Genomic DNA, 20,802 nt, shown 5'->3' with positions numbered 1-20,802 from the left:
AAATGGTGGTAGCTTGGGGGTGAGCAGAACTAGATTTGTGTGTGAAAGACTGTGAGGTCAGGTTCATTCTGGTACAGTAGAACAAATTCCCGGTTTCAGAATTCATTCATTAGAAGTGCATGTCATGTGCACCTGCTTCTGGTTGGTGGATCTCAGCGTTCTAGTAAAAACAATGGGGATCCTGCAAGCCTGAAGTCTGCCAGTCGTCGCACAAAAGCCCTTTCTATTGAAATGAAAGAAAGGATTGCTAAGAGCTGGAGACTTGCTGAAATGGCAAAACTGACCATGTGCCTTTAAGAACAAAAAGCCAACCCAACATTACTATACCACAACCAATACCCCCACAGCAAAGCCCAGCTTAGCTTTGGGGTCAGGGAGAGACCCAGAATAATTTTCATCATTCCTTTTTTTGGTCATTATTTATGTATTTATTTGATATGTATTCCTTTCCCTTCATCCGGAGATCTCAGGGTGGTTCATAGCACTACATTATTAATGGAAATATTTTGTTTAAAGATTGGAATGGGGACAAAAGCATGCAACAAACCTCTACCAAAAGTGTCTAGGATACTTCACATTTCACATTTAGGATTTTACTACTGCCTGTGTGAAGGACCATATTGGCCTGAATGTAAGCCTCACTTTTTTCCCAAATTCCGACTGTGAAAAGTTGAAATGCGGCTTAAATTTGCGACCTTACAAAAATTGGCTTTTATGATATCGCTGCTGAAACAGACATACAGTAAAACGGAACGGGTGTGAGTGCCTGTGGAATTTTAAGGGAGTGGGGTTATTTGGGTATTGTATTTTTTTCTCCCCCCCCGCCCGAAATTTTAAAGGTGCAGCTTATATTAGGGCCAATATGGTACACTGCAGAGTCTAAACTGCTATATAAATATTTTGCCTTGGAAGACTGTACTTCACAGCAATTTGCATTAGAAATAACTTTGGCAAGCCATTTCAATAAATAATAAACACAGAAATAATAAGTACTGCAGAATTTCCTGGACTGAATGTTTTATAATGGCTTTTAACTGGCCACAACACTACAAGTAGGCTAGAAAAGTCGTGAAGCTTTTCATGTCCCTGGTTTCACTCTGCATGTGAAAATTCCCCAAATGAAGAGAAAATGTTCTTTCTTTTTGGGCTCATTTCATAGAAACATAGAGTTGGAAGAGACCACAAGGGCCATCGAGTCCAACCCCCTGCCAAGCAGGAAACACCATCAGAGCACTCCTGACATATGGTTGTCAAGCCTCTGCTTAAAGACCTCCAAAGAAGGAGACTCCACCACACTCCTTGGCAGCAAATTCCACTGTCGAACAACTCTTACTGTCAGGAAGTTCTTCCTAATGTTTAGGTGGAATCTTCTTTCTTGTAGTTTGGATCCATTGCTCCGTGTCCGCTTCTCTGGAGCAGCAGAAAACAACCTTTCTCCCTCCTCTATGTGACATCCTTTTATATATTTGAACATGGCTATCATATCACCCCTTAACCTCCTCTTCTCCAGGCTAAACATGCCCAGCTCCCTTAGCCGTTCCTCATAAGGCATCGTTTCCAGGCCTTTGACCATTTTGGTTGCCCTCCTCTGGACACGTTCCAGTTTGTCAGTGTCCTTCTTGAACTGTGGTGCCCAGAACTCAGTAGGCATCTTCTTTAGTTACCCAGCCAACATGTCAAGTCAGGGCCAGTTTGAGATCTTTAGAGGCCACAAGCACTGAATATTGTGGTGCCCATCCACAATTCAAAACAAAAACAATGCTAAACTGCAGTTATTATTTTTCCCCAAAATGACACAAAGCTCACATGCACGCTAAAATATACAAGCATGTATGTCATGTGCAACACATGACAGGATCTGATTCCCTCACATTATTTCAATCTACATTAGCTGGACGCCCCCGCCCCCGTTTAGGTGGGGAAAGGCACAGCAATAAATAAGAGAACAGAAAAATGGGGAAGATGATTTAATAAAAAAAAATCAAATGTCAAATTCCTTTAAGAAAAGTCTCATTTTTTCTGGGTACCCCTGCTTTGTTGGTGCCTTAAGCACGGCTATTGGGTGATCCAACACTGTGTCAACTCATAGTTCTTCAGGATGAGGAGGGAGAACAAAACCAGGAAAAAACACCCTAAGTGCACAGGAAATGCAAATGGAAAAAGCTGTGAAATGTTGCAATGTTAGTTGCACTGGAATCCATGCTTCTCATTCTTCTAAGCCACGAGTACCCTCTTTTGCAGAATGTGAAGAAGTAGCGCTGGATATAGATATATGGATATTATTTTCCAGGAAACCTTTCTTTTAATGGATGCATCTCGAAGAATTTTGGAGTAACCATGACTACACCTCCTCCACCTTGCTTGTGTGTAAACGCTGTATTGTGTTCTCTTTCATGAATGTGCAAGGAATGACCTTGCTTTAAATAGTCGCACGTTCGGTACAAATCCTAAAAGGCGTGAGAGCTTTAAAAAGAAAGCAGGGAAGCAGGTAATAGGGCTTTAGAGGGGGCTATCCACACCACCACTTATGAAAAATAAGAACATAATGGAGAGATGTGCTGAATCAGACCAAAGGGGACCCATCTAGCCAGGAATTCTATCCTATGAAGGGTGCCATAGCGCGATCTATCTTGGGACAGTCCTAAAAGACCTGTTCCTTGGCTGCAGGCCTTTTCCCACCTGGCCAGGAAGGGCAGGACCCTGTTTAGAGGATGTTGCTGCTGTTTTCAATATTAATATTTTACATTTTCATTTCAAATTTTATTATGATTCATGTGGAAATTGTTTAATTTGATTGTGTGCTTTTTAATGTTTTATTTCTTGCTTGTGACTACTTTTGCTGTGTTTGTAATTATGTATTTCCCCCCATGCTGTAAGTCTCCTTGAGGATGTTTTTAACTATGGAAAGAGGGCATACAAGTCAAATTACGTATATAATGTATGCATGTTCCCCAGCAACTGGTATTCCCTGACCACTGGTCCTGTTAGCTAGGGATGATGGGAATTGTAGTCCCAAACATCTGGAGGGCCGGAGTTTGCCTATGCCTGCTCTAATGCATGTTGGCTGGGAAGCAAGTCCCAGGTAAATGTGCATAGGATTGCAGCTGTTATTATACACTTTTACCCCACTTTTCTTCCACGACTGAAATAAAGGTGGTGTCTGTCTGTGAGTTTCCTGGTCGTGTATGGACCATAACCAACGCTACTTAGCTTCATCTGATTTTTGATGATGTCTTGGGGCCTAAGTGGTGCTTGGCTGTGGGGAAAGAAGTATATAACTCTGGCTTGCACTTGCGGGGGGGTTGGTTGGTTGGTTGGTTTTGTTTTAATAACTGAAGAGGGAAGTAGGCAACACTGTGATTTCCAAACCATTTCCTTTGAGGTACAGAGGTTCAGTTGCCACATCAATTGTTTTTCCTTTTAACATCAAAAAGGGTGACAACTCTGCTGTAATTGTCTCATATGTAACAACCCTCAAGGAATTATCCCTCAGTTCTTTTGCTCATCCCGTACAAAATGGCAAGAGTTCCTTTAGGTGAGGATTTACAATAGAATCGTAGAATTGTAGAGTTGGAAGGAACAAGACCATTTACTTTCGCCTCCTGCAATGCAGAAATCACAACTTATCCATCCCTGGCAAATGGCCATCCAACTTTAGTTTAAAAACCTCTGATGTTGCTTTGGGTTGAAATGAATACGTTTATTTGGTATAATAATAATAATAATAATAATAATAATAATAATAATAATAATAATTTATTATTTATACCCCGCCCATCTGGCTGGGTTTCCCCAGCCACTCTGGGCGGCTTCCAAAAGAATATTAAAATACTGTGATACATCAAACATTAAAAGCTTCCCTAAAAAGGGCTGCCTTCAGATGTCTTCTAAAAGTCTGGTAGTTGTTGTTCTCTTTGACATCTGGTGGGAGGGCGTTCCACAGGGCGGGTGCCACTACCGAGAAGGCCCTCTGCCTGGTTCCCTGTAACTTGGCTTCTCGCAGTGAGGGAACCGCCAGAAGGCCCTCGGTGCTGGACCTCAGCGTCCAGGCAGAATGATGGGGGTGGAGACGCTCCTTCAGGTATACTGGACCGAGGCCGTTTAGGGCTTTAAAGGTCAGCAGCAACACTTTGAATTGTGCTTGGAAACGTACTGGGAGCCAATGTAGGTCTTTCAAGACCGGTGTTATATGGTCTCGCTGTTATATGGGAGGCTGGCCACCTGTGCCTTTCACAGCTGCAGTGACAGGCAGAAATCCAACAAGTAAAGCTCTTCCCCTCCAGTGTTGTAATTTGTCAAACAGTTTCAGGCGGAGAGCTCTAATGAGAATTTCTGATCTACCCTCGCAATGGTCAAGACAGAATAATGATTCCATTAATCTAGGGAGAAATGCCTGCCCTTGTGTGTGGATTCCACAGACTGGAGTTTCCTTAGCACAGGGCTTCTCAACCTTGGGCTCCCAGATGTTGTTGGACTACAACTCCCATCATCCCTGAGCTCTGGCCCTGCTACTTAGGGATGATGGGAATTGTAGTTCAACAACATCTGGGGACCCAAGGTTGAGAAAGGCTGCAAGTTAGCATGTTCTAGTTGTGTTGGTGAGTGTGTAAGATGAAAATTGAAGAGTTAGCAAGGAGTAGCACTTCTTCCAGATGAGATTCTCTAGTTATTCTGGTTTTTAAAACACAAATGATATTTTAACACGGAACCTGACTTAAACATGTATTTGCTTTTTAAACAGTTGAGGCATAGGGGGGTGGAGAAGAAGAGAAGACACTATCATCTAGGTTGTCGGATCGAACACAGGAAAATTGGCATTTTATTTACAATCACTGGACTTATTACCTATGCCCATTTTTTTCTATTTTATCACCCTACTGGACTTGTTTATGAATAAAAACCCATGTATTTTATAGCATTAGTGTAACATTACAAGTTCTGAAACATTTATGCTTTGAAGACTGCATTTTTAATCTGCAAAAAAGAAGGAAAATAGCAGATAAAATATGATCCTCAAATATTATATTGAATACATTTTAATATATTCAAATATTGTAGTATTTTCAAAAACACAAAGCTTGAGACCTTCAATTCACATATATATCTAGTAGTCACTGTCATGGTCATGATTGTGTGAGTTCTGACACCAATCCACACAGTTGCCCAAGCTGCTGCGCACCTCAATTTCAGTCTGTTGAACAAGCAATCCTCTGTAGTACACTGGCACCTATTTTTTCTACATCCCAGTTTGTGATGACCAACCTCTCAGCTGAAAGGCTTTTCGTTGCCATCAACAGAGGCAACACCACTTTCTTCGGGACTTAATCTGTAGGTTGGTCAGCATTGCATTTTAATACATTAAGGCAAAGCTTTCCAAACTTTTCATGTTGGTGACACACTTTTTAGACATGCATCATGACACAGTAATTCAGTTTTACTAGCAAGCCGGAGGTTAAACTAACCCCTTTCCAGACCTGGGAGCAGCTTGGAGAGCATTCATGTGACAACACCTACACACTGCAGCCGACACACTAATGTGTCACGACACAGTTTGGAAAGCTCTGCATTAAGGCTTGGTAGTAGGCTTAACCAGTGTGCTGAACTAGTGCTGGGAGACTCCTGGGAACTTGGTGCAGAACAGTTATTTATTTATTTACTCTTGCATTTATATCTCATTGTTCTTCCAAGGAGCTCAAGGTAGTGTACATGGCTCTGCTCTAAACCACAACAACCATTGTGAAGCAGGCTAGGCGGAGACTGCTCCAAAGTCATCCAAAGGACCTTCACGGCTGAATCTGCCAGGTCCTAGTCCGACACTGCACTCCAATGGTTCTCTTGGAGGCAGCTGATGGTTCTACAGCTCCTGCACTGCTCTATCCTATACTACCTTTTAAATCTACATTTGCAAAGTTAACATGAAGGTGATGTAGTGATCAGAGTGTATGACAAGGACTGAGAAGACCCAAGTTCAAATCCTCATTCAGCTGTGAAGCTCAATAGGTGATCTTGGACCAGTCACCAATCCTTGGCCTAACCTACTTCCCAAGGATAAAATGGGGAGGGAAGGAGGACCATATGCCTCGATATGGCATTTCTTCCATTCTGGCACAGATTTGGGGAGGCAATTCATATATTCTTCTGTTGCTTTGACACGCTTTCTCCCCTACCACCTTTGCCAGACTCCTCTTGGCCTATAAACTATTTGTGCCAATCAGTTTCTCCTCCTCTTTCCCTTCAGCCATGCAAGGCAGCCACTGGCTCCATCACCAACCTGAAAATATATTTGATGGGTGTAAGATCAGATTTCAACAGACAGAGATGTATTTTCTAACATTTTTTTTTATAAAAAAAGAACAATATCTGCAGAAAATTATTAATTAATGTTGAAAGCACAGAGACTGCTGTCATTCACCTACAAATAATTTCCTATAGTGGAAAGATGGATTTCGTGGGTGACGAAATGCTGCTTTTAAAAAAGAACTTTCCACGCTGTAACAAAAACTGCAAATTTCGCTGCTGAGAGGTTTTATTGCTATCAAGCAGAATATGGATTTCGTCAAATAAAATGAGAAATTACTGTATTTTTCGCTCTATAAGATGCACCAGACCATAGTTTTTGGAGGAAAACAAGAAAAAAATATTCTGAATCCCAAAAGCCAGAACAGCAAGAGGGATCACTGTGCAGCGAAAGCAGCGATCCCTCTTGCTGTTCTGGCTTCTGGGATAGCTGCGCAGCCTGCATTCGCTCCATAAGACGCACACACATTTCCCCTTACTTTTCAGGAGGGAAAAAGTGAGTCTTATAGAGCAAAAAATACAGTAATTAAAACAACAACACTGTTCTTATCATCCCCCTGCCAGCATGACCAACAGTTAGGGCTGAAGGGAGCTGGAGTGCAGCAACGCTGTTGCAATGGTAAAACAGGAGGGGAAGAATTCCAAATGCAATGGTACATAAATATTTGTGTGTCTGTGTAAATTTATGTTTATGTGCACGCACACACAGAGTACGGTAAGCGACATGCGGTTAAAAAGCCTGGCTGCAAGAGTGATAGATGAAAATGACAGGCTTTGCGGAACTGGCGAAGCTGACGGGAAAAATCCGAAACCAGCACGATCAAATATTCCAAAAAGACTGGAGTAAATTTATTCATTATCTGAAAGTTCATCGTAAGCAATTAACAACACTAGTAGGGTTATCTGAAGACCTGTAATGATTTTTTTTTTACCTTTCTATATTTACTTAAATTCTGAGGTATTTCGTAAAGAGTTATCGTAGAACTGGAAAATATATAAAATGCTTAAATATAAAGGTTAGTTTTGAAAGCCAAGATGTGGGAGGGAAGGAAGTCGATAGGCTCTAAAGAGCCAAAGAGGATAATAATGATGTGATTATATATGTTTAAATGGGAAAGTAATAAAAATTTTTTAGAAAAATAAAAAGCACGGCTGCAGAGGTTGCGCGGGTGGGTGTGCGCGCGTGGAAGAGGGGCCACGAGCGGCTCTTAAGCGCGTCTCCTCCCCTTCCGACAATCGAGAGGAGAGGAGAAAACGCCACTCTGCGCGTGGTCAGGGGCCCCCTCGAACGACCCCCTTCCCTTCGGGGGCGGAAATATCCCGGGGGCTAATCCCGAGCTTTCTCCCCTTCAGGGCCTTTCCGTCCGCGAAAGACGCCTGCTTGCCTGAGGGGAGACGAGCCCCTCCGTCGCCGCCGCGGCTGCTCGTCGTCCTCCGGCGGGCGCCGCTTCTCCCCCCCACCCCACCCCCACTACGTACCGCCGAGCTGGGCCCCGCCCTGCCGCCTCCCCGGTGCTGCCGCTTTCCTCACGCGCGGGCGGGCGGCCTTCACCCTCAGCCGAGCGCGGGGTCGGTGGGCCGGCCGGCTTGTCTCCTCCTCCTCCTCCTCCTCCTCCTCCTCGCTCCCCACCTCCTGAGGAGGCGGCCTCAGCCGCCGCCGCCGCCGTCGTCGTGAGGGGCGGAAGGAGCCTCCGCAGCGAGCACGGACGAGCGTGCGCGCGCTCCGCCCGTCCCTCCCCCTCTCCCTCCTTTCGCCTGCCTCCCTCGGCTCAGCCATGTCCCTCAAGCCATCGCCTCAGCCTTCGCCCGCCGCCGCCGCCGCCGTAACAGCAGCAGCCGTGGGAGCGCCGCCGCCGCCTCTGCAGCCGCCGTCCCCGCAGCCGCCTCAGCAGCAGACGACGGCCTCCACGACGACGACGACGACCGCGACGACGAGCCAGCCGGCGCCGCCGCCGCCGCTGCCGCCACCGCCCCAGGGGCCGGCCCAGTCGGCCGGCAGCAGCAGCAGCCGCAAGCCCCTCGGTAGCGGAGGTGGGAATAGCAGCGGCGGAGCTGGCCCCGGCCCCAGCGGGATCCCGGCTGGAGGAAGCGTCGGAGGCAGGCAGAATCTGGGCAGGTGAGCCGAGGGGCGAGAGGGACCGGGGCGGGGGTCGCCTCCCCCGGCGCCAGGCCTAGCGGCTTTGACGGGCGGGCCTCGCTTGCTTCCCTGCCGGGCTCTTCCGCGCTGCCCTCCGCGGCTACCTGGGCGCTGCAGGGGGGGGAATAGGGTGGCCAGGCCCGGTCGCGGCGGGTAGGCGGGGGGAAGGCCTCGGGTGGCAAGGCGCCTGACGGGACCAACCCGGTCCCGGCTAATATTTATTTTTGGGTGTGTATTGGGGGGGGGGAGTCCTCCGCTTTAGGCCTCTCTCCCCCCACCCCCGTTTCATCCCCAGTAGATTCGGCGCCGGGCCTCGTGCATAAATGCCCGCACATGAGCCCGTAATTAACAGCGATCGTAATAAGGAGCGCTTTCCTCGGAGGCCGTGGGGTGGATGCGGCCGGCCGGCCTCGGAAGGGCTGCGATCCTGCGGCCGCTCGCTTTCGGGGAGGGAAGCGGGACGCAGGCTTGCTTGGGAGTAAGCAAAGGGGAAAGGCAAAGGGTGGGATTCCTCTGCCGGGCGCTTTGCTGGCTGGTTTCTCCTTGAGGAGGGCAGAGGAGTGTGCGGACCCAGTAACAGCCATGGGGGCATATGCTGTGCAAATATTTGTCAAGGAGGAATATTGCCGCCTTTTGTGTGGGTCTATGTGCCGCGGAGAGGCCTATCTAGATGGTTGTGATTGCGGCGTTGATACCATTCCGATTAACCTGCCTTCTTCCCGTAAAAGGACCCAAGGCAAATAAATGTTGTGACTGATGATTTGGGGAGAGAGAGGGGCTGGGGCTGCGGAGAGACTAGGTGAAATGTAAAGGGGCCGCGTTGCCTTGAAATAAAGAGAAGATTCCCCTCCCTTCCCACCGCTGGTCGTTGTAGAAATAATGGCTAAAGAGTGTCTCTTTTCCTCCCGAGTTCTCCTCTAAAAAAAACTGCATAATTGCATAACAGGGTTTGGGGGGGCATGCGAAGATAGAGGCAAGGGTGGCATTGTTTGAAGGGAGCACTTGTCATAGGGGAGGGGGCAATGGAGGTTGCCCGCTTTGGAGGTGGGGGGGGGGAATGGGAAGGTTTTGGTGAGTGGCATCACTTTCCCTTGCATTGTATTGAGGGGGAGGTGTTACCTGGAATCTTAAGAATGGGGGGGGGTATGTAATCATTCAATGGCTGACTTTGACCTGGAAGAAATTGTATTTTAGGGGTGGGAGGAGAAAAAGGGATTCCATGTTCCGCATCCCCTCAGGAAAGGAAATGGGGGACCTCCCCCTCCCCACTTCAGCTGGCCCAATGTTGTGTGTGTGGTGGGAGTCACCAGGCGCAGCAACTGGCATTGCCCTGGGAAGGGGGGGGGGTGGCATAATGCCTTTCGTGGAGGGTGACAGGGGCAGGAAAGGCAGCTTGGCCTCCATGTTGGGCAGAGGCTTGAGGAGAGAGAATACCGCATAATAGTATTTGGGAGAGGAGGGGAAGCAAGCTGGGATAGATCTTCTGCTCACACTGCCATGGGGAGGCAGAAGGCATTTCCAAGCTTTGGGCATTGCCGTGGGGTGGTGGTGGAGAATAGGGAAGGACAAACCTGGTAGGACCCCTCCTGATTTTGCGGGAAAGCATTTTTTGGCAAAGGGAGGGAGGGAGCAAGAATTGCCGGGGAAGGCATGCATACACGGGCACTGCAACCAGCGGGCTGTGACGGTAGAAGGCCTCTCCTCCCCTCCCCAAGGCCGAGGCTGCAGCAAAGGCTGGCCGGGCCTGGAAAGGACGTTGGTGCTGTCGTAAGTGTCACTCCAGGGTCTAGGCCTTTGGAGTTGATCTTTCCCTTGTGTATGTGTGAGAGGGGAGATGATTAGCAGACATGTGTGTGTGTTGGGGTGCCTGCCCTTCAGGAGTCTCAGGCAGGAAACTCAGCCTGGGCAGAGGGCACCTGGCTTGCTGCGAGGCAGGCCCCTGCCAGCCGGCCTTACCCGTTACTGCAGCCTTGAGTGCAGAGAGTGACCATTTTATATCGCAGTTGAGGTTCTCCCCCAGCTCCACCCCCCCCAAATGATCCTGCCAAGCCTCATTGCCCAAACCAGGGGGTCCTTCCCTTTAAAACAGGCCTCTTGGAAAGGGAAGAGAAAGGTGATTCAGGAATGTGTGGGACTAGATTTCCCCTCCAGCTGCGATAAGAAGTATTTTTCTGTTATGATTTTCAATACCATTGCTAATCTGTTCAGAGCAGCGGAGTTTTTATACAAACTGATCCAAAACATTGATGATTCTTACAGTATTAAAATTATGCAATATAAGATGCATAGACGGTAATGTGCATTTGTCATATTGAATTGTGTGCCTGCAGGAAGCAATATAACTTCGGGCTAAGGAACTTGCTGTGTTGCCCATGGAACAATGTATAAACAGAATTTGTGTTGTTGCCAAGATGTGTTTAATACCCTTAAAAGTACTGGCTTCCCCACTTCTTTTTGCATGTTTTATTTACCCAACTACAACTATCGGATATCAAAAGAACAATCACTTAGAAGAAAGACCAACAGAAGTCGCTCAGACTTGCTTCCAAGTAAAGGTGCTGAGAGTTCTAATCAGTGGGTTATTTATTTATTTCTTAAATTTCTATATCACCCTTAACCCATAGGTCTCAGGGTGCTTTGCAATATAAAAACACAAAATACATGATAACAACAAGAACGTAGATCAAACCAACAAGCCAGTAACGCCCTCCCCCTCTTTCTATCCTCTTGCAATTTGGACATTTCTTTGAAAACCTGCTTCTATATTCATGAAAGCCAGAGCCTTCAGTTGTGCAGAAGTACATCAGATACTTAGATCAATAGCAAGAAGGCTGAACTGTGAACCAGGAAGTCCCCAGTTCAAATGTTGCTTCTGGTGGCCTTTGGCAAACTTCTTTCTCTTTCTCTCACTCCACCCTGTCTGTAATAGGAGGATAATAATATTGGTTGTAAGTATTCCCGAGATATTGACAAGTACTTTAGAGAGTTCAAAGTACTTTAGAGAGTTCATGTTTTAGATCAGGGGCATGAGGGGTGTCTGTTATCCAGGACTGCATTTTGCTACACAAACTTTTTGCAGACTAAATAAACCTGATGCAACCAGCATAGCTTGTACAGTTGGTGCATAACATACAAAACTCACAGAGATGTAGCATGAGACAGTGCCTCCATTTCTCTTTTCTGTATGAGTGAAAAATTACTACACATAGTGGATATCAATAGTGCAATTCTCCAGAACTTACTCTACTTCTTAGATGGGAGACTTGGGGAAATAAATAGGAATATTCTTGGAAAGGGCATAAGGCAGGACCTGTTTGATGTTGTCACCCACCAGTGTTTGAAATCCCCATAGCGCATTTTGCGACTGGTGTGGGTCCAGTTGTGAGGACATGGAGATCTCTAGATGCCAGGTTGGCGACTAACATCTCCATTTGGCTGACCCTCCAGATTTCTAAAGCAGGTAAGCAGAAGAGCTTATTCACGGCATTTATATCCCACCTTTTCCTCCAAGGAGTACATGGTTTTTTCCCCTCAGTTAATCCCTACAGTGACCCTTTGAGGTAGGTTCAGAGGCTGTGTCTGGCCCAAGGTCACCCACTGAGCTTCATGATTGAGTGGGGATTTGAACCCTGATTTTGCAGGTCCTAGTCTAACACTCTAACCACATCAGCACACTGGCTTTCTGGAGTATTTCTTCTATGGGGCAAATATATAGATTAAGTAGGTACATAAATACGGGGAAAGCACAATGTAACTTAGGGAAGGATCTGAAATATTTTGAATTAAGTTTTATTCCAGATTGCTTTATTTTATGTTTTACTGTGTTGTAAACGACCGAGAGATTTTTTCCTTCAAAATATAAAGCAGTATAGAAGAGAAATGAATAACAACAACAACAAAATTTCATTAAAATGTGCCTACACATTCGGTTGTGGTGAGTATAGGCCAGTTTTAAGGTGCCATTTGGCTATTAGCTTACATATCTGAGTTTCTAACACTGGTCACCCCTTTTGAAATGTTATATGTGTGAGTATAGCTATTAATTCTAATATTAAGTGAGATTTCAACAGAAATAGCTTATTTTTCTTTCACCTACTTACCTCTTCAGTGTGCTGAAATTATTTTTAATAATTTGAATTTTCATTGGTTGTGCTCTGTCTCAGGATAATGCTTTTATGTGGAAAAGCAAAATCTACAGATTGAAAGAGTTGTTTATGAGTCAGTTGGAAATGTTGCATGTACTGAGGATTAAAGCACCTGTTTAGAATCTAATTTGGGTTTCTAAAATGGGCTTGTGTTCTTGTACCTCTGTGGAGACCTTACTAGATGCTGGTAATTCTGGCATGCCCCTATTCTGATACCATGTTTCTTTTAAATATGTAGAGCATTTGAGAATAGTGACTACTGGTCTTAAGTTCTTGAATGCCTTTTATTACTCTTTATGCTACAATACTAGTTTATTGTACAATAGAATCCTGCTGAAGTGAAATGTCCTGCTGCTGTCTGTTTTGAAGTTGTTTTTTGTATTCAAAATGTGAATGAATATTCCATTTTTATCCAGTGGAGATAAATTCTGAAGGAAATAGGTATGTACATCTGCTTTTTTGGCAGAGAACAGGAATGCCTGCTGTGTTCAACCAAAAAGGTTGAACACAGCCAAAAAGGAGAAAATATTGTAGAGGATTAGAGGATTTCCTGGTATCAGTATTAATCATTTTGGATATGTGTATTAATATTAGCAGACGGACCCTGAGAGCTGCTATATTGACACACCCAAGCATTTGTGTGTGACTGTTGCTGCTACTGTTGTTGTTATATTAAATTTCTATTAATGCCCTTCCTTCGAGGATCACAGGCTGGTTTACAATATAAAAACACAGTAATACACAACACAGTTACAAGCACAAAAAATACCAAACCCCCTCAGTTTAAAAGGTCGTATATTCTTTAATTAGCCAAATGCCTGGTACGAGAGAGATGCATTTGGCTGACACTTAAATATATGTAATAAAGGTGTCAGGTGAGCCTCCCTGGGGAGAGCAGTCCACAAGTGAGGAAACACCATGGAAAATTGCCCTCCAAACCCCTCATGGAGGAGGCACATGAAGAAGGGCCTCAAATGATGATCACAGGCTCCGTGACAGTTCATGTGGGGAGAGGCAGTCCCTGAGGTATTGTAGTCCTGAGCCATTTAAGGCTTTATAGGTCAGAACTAGCACTTCGAATTGGGCCAGGAAACTAATTGTCAGCCAGGGTAGTTGAGCGAGGATTGGAATTATATACTGTCAAACCATAGCTCTTCCCCTGTCCCTGGTTATGCAGCAAGTCCTCGCACTGTTTCACAAACTGCTTTTGAACGGCCACCGCCAATCAGTTGCAAAAGAGGTTGGACATAAGTACATACTACCATTGGGTATGTGGATGTCAATAAACTATGGTTTACCGGGACTGAGCAGCATGCTAGTGCATACTGCTTCATCATTCCTGCTCTACTTCTCTCCTTAGGCTGGTGGGGACAACAAACCATAAGCCTTGGTTTGTTGCCATATCTGAACTAGGAACATGGTTTATCTCTGACAAATCACAATCAGCAACAAACTATAGGAGTATAGGAAGCTGTCTTAAATGAAGTCAAATGATTGGTCCATCTAGCTCAGTATTGGCCACAGCTCTCTCAAGATTTCAGACACAGGGTCTTTCCCAAACCTACCTTTGGCAAGCAGAGCATATGGTCTAGCAGTGGTCTCCAAACCTTTTTCAAAGAGCGCCAGATTTGATGAAGTGAAGGGCCATGAGGGCCGACCAAAGTTGTTAACCTTTTTTTAGGATTGAAGTTGTTGAGTTTTGTGGTTTTACCCCAAAGTTGTTGAGCTTTTTTTAAGGGTTGAAGTTGTTGAGGTTTTTTTTTTAGGATTTTACCCCAGGAAATAAACTGCCACAGGGGCCGGATTAAACCGACCGGTGGGCTGGATTAGGCCCTCGATATGGACTTTGGACATGTCTGGTCTAAGGTCGTTCTGAAATACATAGACCTTGTTCACAAATAACAAAAAGAGACGGTCAGTGGCTTATTAGGACCAAGCAGCATTCTAGTGTTCACTGCCCAATTGCTCCCACTTTGCTGCTTCCCCTCATGTGCGTAGGAACAATATGCCATGAAGCTTGGTGTCTACTGGTTCTTTAGTAGCCTATATGAATTTTTAATACACCAACCTAAAGGTGTGTTTGGTTTGAAATTCTAAGAGCCCAGCCCAGGAGTGGGAGGAGGAGTCCAGTTACCTGGAATTGCCCCATCCTTTCAAATATCATTTGAATAAATGTATTTGCTTTCTCTCTGAATCCATAACCCTCATGAGGGTACAGTGGTACCTCAGGTTAAGTACTTAATTCGTTCCAGAGGTCTGTTCTTAACCTGAAACTGTTCTTAACCTGAAGCACCACTTTAGCTAATGGGGCCTCCCGCCGCCGCCGCACCACCAGAGCACGATTTCTGTTCTCATCCTTAAGCAGAGTTCTTAACCTGAAGCAGTATTTCTCGGTTAGTGGAGTCTGTAACCTGAAGCATATGTAACCTGAGGTACCACTGTATATTGTGTCTTTTGGATTGGGGCTGTTTGCTTGTCTGAGCTGTTTAGAGGCTTGATTGTGCATTTGTGAGTGTGGCCATGCGGTGTGCTAGAGCAAGTGATTTGGGGGGAGGTGTTAGCAGTCAGCAGCAGTTCCAGAATCATAGGCCTGGAAGGTACCCTCACAGATAAACTAGGGCTAGGCCAACCCCTCTGCAATGCAGGAATCACAGTCAAAATGAACAGTAGTACATGTAAACAGGGGCGTTTAGCAGGGGAGTTTGAGCTGGAAGCCCAGAGTGCTGTCTTACAGTGTGTGTAGGACCAAGAGATATGGAAGCAAAGGAGCTGCTGCAGGGACCTGTGACGTGTTTGTTTCCTTCTTGAGAAAGTGCAAAACTACACCTGCAGCACAGTGATCGAAATTAACTGGTTGCCAGTCGTGTGTTTTTTTTGTTTGTTTTGTTTTTTGAGACTCAGCACCAGCTACCTAGTGAACAAATTGAAATTTCCAGTTGCATGATTTGCGACTGAGAGCCTTCCTTTTTTGCCAGCTTCTCAAAAAGACTTTTGATGTGCTAAGCAAACTGTGAAGAAGCTCTTTCACACATTTAAATGGATTGCTTTTCTCTTGTGGTTGCAAACAAATGGATTGCAGGACATGGGGCAGCAGGGGAGAGCTAGCTGTTTTGCTTCTGATCACACAGAAGATAGTCACTTTGGAGAAACAGAACTGCTGTGTGGGAAACACCCTTTAAAGTCGACCATATTCTATAAAATAGATTTTTTTTAGAAACAGAAGGAAGCTGGAGTGGAATTGTATGATCTTTTAAGTGCAAGGGATGCCAGTATGACCTATCAGCATTTTATAATTCAAAGCACAAGTGTTTGAAATTAGCCAGGTTCATTTTGCACCTGACTTGAGACCAAGTGAAGATGCCTGGGCACCCCTAATATCTCCACCATCTGGAGGTGTATGCCTGGGGATCATTAGACCTTGACTGTTTTCACACATGAATACCTCATCCTGTAGAATTCTATCAATTATATTTAATCTGCGCAATCGGAATGAATTTCTGGAACTAAAATGCTTTTTCTGTGCAGCCTGAGCAGGAGCAGTGAACAACATTATAATTGTTGTAGCTTGTTTTCACTTACCCTACCCCCACGGCTGTCTCATGGAAGATAGAGCAAGCTTGTTTTCTCCTGCTCTGGAGGTTAGGACCCAAACCCATGGATTCAAGTTACTAGAAGGGAGTGTCCAGCTCAACATCAGGAAGGATTTTCTGAGCTGTTTGACAGTCGAGCAGACTCCCTCCTTCATTCATTAAGCAGAGGTTGTAAGGCCATCTGTCTTGGGTGCTTTAGTTGAGATTCTAGCATTGCAGGGGGTTACGCTAGATGATGCTTTGAGTCTCTTCCAACTCCACAATTCTGTGGTTATCCTATATATTTGAAATCAAAGATGGAGTTGGTGTTTCTCTTCTTGCAATCATTAACTAAGCTTGATATCTTTGCCCTGCTCTTTTGGAAAGTCAGGGAAATGTGCTCTTTCTAACTGTTCCTGAAATGATGAAGTGACCTTGAGAATCTCTTCCTGCCCCAGCCAGTTGCTAATTAGTATCTTTACAGCAACGTCTTGAGACTGATACATGCGGAGTACAAATGAGCTATTGCCTACAAAGTGGTAGAATCCCCCACCTCACTGCCCCAGTAAGGGGCATGGGAAGCCAGTGAGTTTGTTCTGAGTAGTGTGGCAAGTGCAAATGTTATTTTTGTACAGTGGTACTTCTGGTTAAGAACTTAATTCATTCTGGAGGTCTGTTCTTAACCCGAAACTGTTCTTAACCTGTGGCAGCAGCAGGAGGCCCCATTAGCTAAAGTGGTGCTTCAGGTTAAGAACAATTTCAGATTAAGAACGGACCTCCTGAACGAATTAAGTTCTTAACCCGAGGTACCACTGTACAGAAACAATTGTGTTAATGTAATGTAAAGGACTGCTTAACTCTAGAAGAATACCTACCGTATTTTTCGCTCTATAGGACGCAATTTTCCCCCTCCAAAAATGAAGGGGAAATGTATGTGCGTCCTATGGAGCGAATGCAGGCTTTCGCTGAAGCCTGGAGAGCGAGAGGGGTCGGTGCTATCCGCAAGCCTTGGGAGCCCGGCCTGCAGCTCGAAGCCGGGGGAGCGCAGCACCGTGCACCCTGGGCTTCGGGCAGATATCCGCAAGCCTTTGGGAGTTCCCGCCAGGCTCTGAAGGCTTGCGGATAGCAGCAAGCTCCAGGAGCACGCAACCTCGCCCCTGCTCCCGGACCCCTTCTGGGGACTTAGGTCGGGGAAAACTTGGGCTTCCCTCACCGCTGCTCCCGGACCCCTTCTTGGGGTTGGGGGAAGCTTGGGCTTCCCCCGCCCCAGCCCCGGGGCTAAAGAGGAAGCCAAGACAACCCCCCAAAAAAACTAGGTTTGCCTTATGGTCCGGTGCGCCCTATAGAGCGAAAAATACGGTAAATGAAAACTTAACCAAAAAAAGATTGCAGAAGGGTAGTCATGTTTTTACTAAAAGAAATCATTAAGGAGCTTGTGGCATCTTAAAAGACTTAGGGATTTACCAAAGCATACATTTTTGTAGATGGGATTTCATTTCATTATATGCATGAAGTTTATCTTCAGTTGAAATGTAAATATACATATGGGCGACAGTGGTAAACATTGAGGGGAAATGTCATGAACTGCAAAAAATGCAGTCTGTGACAATTCAGTTGTACTTTAAATATATACAAAATAAACAGAGTTGACCACAGCAGCAGTAATGAGTGATAACGTAATCACCAAACAAACAAAAACCAGGGACGTTTGCGTTTATTTATTTATTTATTTATAGGAGGGAAATTGCATTCTGCTTTTTACAGAAGAAACAAACAGATTACAAAAACTTAATAAAATACATGACAATAAAAGCAGTTCATATCAAGGTAAAAACATATAAAGATAGTGAAAAAACTTTTCATACAATAAAAACAGGATGTAAACAGAATTCAAGCTTTAAGAAGCTCACCTGAAACCAATCAAAACCTCTCTAGGAAAGAAGTTCTGCAACTACTGCAGAAAACACCCCCTGTTGTTCCCCAGCTAATTGTGCTTCTGAAAGTGATGAGATGCGTTGCAGGGTCACTGATGCTTAATGCATTGGGTAGAAAGAGTTGTGTGGCAGGAGGTAGTCCACCAGAACTCCTTGACAGTATGGAGCTTCATAGGTGAGTAATTGATAACAGCTATAGCAATCCTTGTTCATTGGGGGGGGGGGGGTTCCCAAGTGTCTTTGTAATCTTATTTAGGAATTGATACCCCTTTTAAAAATGGACCCACGTCAGGCCAACAAACTGCTTTGTTGCAAAATACACTTTAGAAAACATCTGAAGGCAACATCTGAAGTTCAGGAAAGTTTTTAATGTCTAACATTTTATTGTTTTTTATATTTTGCTGGAAGCCTCCCAGAGTGGCTGGGGAAGCCCAGCCAGATGGGTGGGGTATAAACAATAATATTAATATTTATCTGATGTTGGTCCTTTATTCTTTTCAGTCCCTATTTGAACATAAAAAGCCAGTCACTTTGTACCTACCTGCTGAACTCAATAGCATGTGCAAACCAAGTTTCATGAAGGAGGTAATGATTGACAGTCATGGAAACGTTTGCTAGGACTATTTTGAGGAAAACTGTGGTTGTTGGAGCATAGAGCCATTTATCAGGACAGCTTCACCGTTTATAGAGTTTTTGCTTTCTGTTCACTTGTATGTTTGGCATTAGCTGCATTCAGACAATCATAAGCCAAGATAGACTAGGAAATTTCTAATTACCGTATTTTTCGCTCTATAAGCCGCACCAGACCATAATATGCACCTAGCTTTTGGAGGAGGAAAACAAGAAAAAAAATATTCTGAATCTCAGAAGCCAGAACAGCAAGGGGGATCTCTGCGCAGTGAAAGCAGCAATCCCTCTTGCTGTTCTGGCTTCTGGGATAGCTGCGCAGCCTGCATTCGCTCCATAAGACGCACACACATTTCCCCTTACTTTTTAGGAGGGAAAAAGTGAGTCTTATAGAGCAAAAAATACGGTAATAAGTGAATATATGAACAAGCTTTTTACTCACTCAAATATGTTTGTTTAGAACTAGGAAACTATAGATTTGGAACAAGACAGGATCCTAAACCATGGTATGTTGTCTTTGTATGTCTTGGCTGATGTAGTGTGTTGATGGATGTGGTGTTTAGATATGGGAAAATCTAGATTTTGGAGAGCTGTGGATAAGTCATCTATGGAGGGAGGACTTTAGCTCAGTGGTAGAGAATCTGCTTTGCATGTGGGAGGTTCCATGTTTAATCCTGAGCATCTTCAGGTAGAGCTGGGAATGTCCCTTGCCTGAAATCCTGGAGAGCTGCTGCTAGTCAGTGTATACAGTACAGTGGTACCTCGGTTTAAGAACAGTCCAGTTTAAGAACGATTTGGTTTACAAACTCTGCAAAACAGGAAATAGTGTATTGGTTTGAGAACTTTACCTCGGTCTAAGAACAGAAGCCAAACAGTGGAAGGGCACCGGTGGAGGGAGGCCTCATTAGGGAAAGCGCGCCTCGGTTTTGGTTTAAGAACGGACTTCCGGAACGGATTAAGTTCGTAAACCGAGGTACCACTGTATTGAGCTAGATAATGTCCCACCACCTTTCATCCCTTGAAGAATTGTCATAATTGTCAGAGCTCCTTGAAAGAAGGGGTTGTGCATGACATTATTGATTTGACCCCATGTTCTACATAAATACTACACAAACACTTTAAAGTATGATAATCAGAACTGGTTCCAAAATGAGTTTGAGGCTTTTCATTAAAGATCACTGCCTTACACTGTATTTGATTTGTTCTTTCTATATTTGGGGTTGTTTTTTTTGCTAGAAATACCAGAAAGCAAGATCCTAGTTGCTTCTCTGTTTACACAGAAATATGCTTATTTTGAGCTCAGGCCTGAGCTCATCACCGTAAGTAGCCTGAACCCCCATGTACATAAAGAGGCCTTGGATTTGCCACACTGTTTCACCCCACTTTTTTGCCAAAGCTTTCATGACTCTGTAAATGTAGAGCAGAGGAGGTACATCTGAGTCTCCTCCAACATGAGGCATAGTTGTCAGTGCTACGTGAGAGCACAAAGGTAATTGAAGAACAGGCCTGAATGCACCAATTTGTCTTGTATGCCATACTGGTCAGGAGTAATACAAGCTTATTCATCAGGGCAGAAGGTTTTGAGTCTTGGTTGCAACTAAGGGAATCCATTGACAGACTTTTTAAAGAACCGCCTCTGCAACAGCTCCTGGGTGTGAACTGAAGCCCTTCTAAGCTTACACACTGTGTTGTGTCTAATGACTTTGACTGAGAGCTTGGCAACTCAGCCACCAAGGTTCTCACTATTTAGTATTGCTGTCATAAGGGTTGATGTGCCCCTGTGGGTTTAAAGGGGATTGGGATTGCTGCTGTTTTTGGTGTTTTCTGTGGTGGCAGTGAATATAAAATGGTACCTCGGTTTAAGAACAGCCCTGTTTAATAACTATTCGGTTTACGAACTCCGCAAAACTGGAAGTAGTGTCCCGGTTTGTGAACTTTACTTCGGTCTAAGACCAAAATCCGAACGGTGGAAGGGCACCAGTGACGGGAGGGCTCGTTGGGGAAAACGCACCTCGGTTTAAGAACGGTTTCGGTTTAAGAACGGACTTCCGGAACAGATTAAGTTCGTAAACCAAGGTACCACTGTCGTTGCC

At 44.9% G+C, this 20,802-nt stretch overlaps 1 protein-coding gene across 8 annotated transcripts in view; it reads left to right on the top strand.

Moving 5' to 3' along the window:
* Positions 1 to 7,971: 7,971 nt before the first annotated feature.
* The window catches only part of ATXN2 (ataxin 2), a gene marked incomplete at its 5' end in the record, with an annotated part of 61,412 nt that continues 48,581 nt past the window's right edge, over positions 7,972 to 20,802 (top strand). For 6 of the 8 annotated variants that reach the window (XM_083629285.1, XM_083629284.1, XM_083629283.1 and 3 more), the window contains one exon: positions 8,073 to 8,413. In XM_083629285.1, coding sequence (XP_083485411.1) covers positions 8,073 to 8,413 — 341 coding nt within the window. Of the gene's footprint in view, positions 8,414 to 20,802 lie in introns of all 8 variants that reach the window. The other 2 variants (XM_083629281.1, XM_083629279.1) reach the window with 2 other exon arrangements.

Source organism: Podarcis filfolensis (genome assembly GCF_964270895.1).
Source record: "Podarcis filfolensis genome assembly, chromosome: 8".
Taxonomy (NCBI): domain Eukaryota; kingdom Metazoa; phylum Chordata; class Lepidosauria; order Squamata; family Lacertidae; genus Podarcis; species Podarcis filfolensis.
This window is presented reverse-complemented; position numbering and strand designations above follow the sequence as displayed.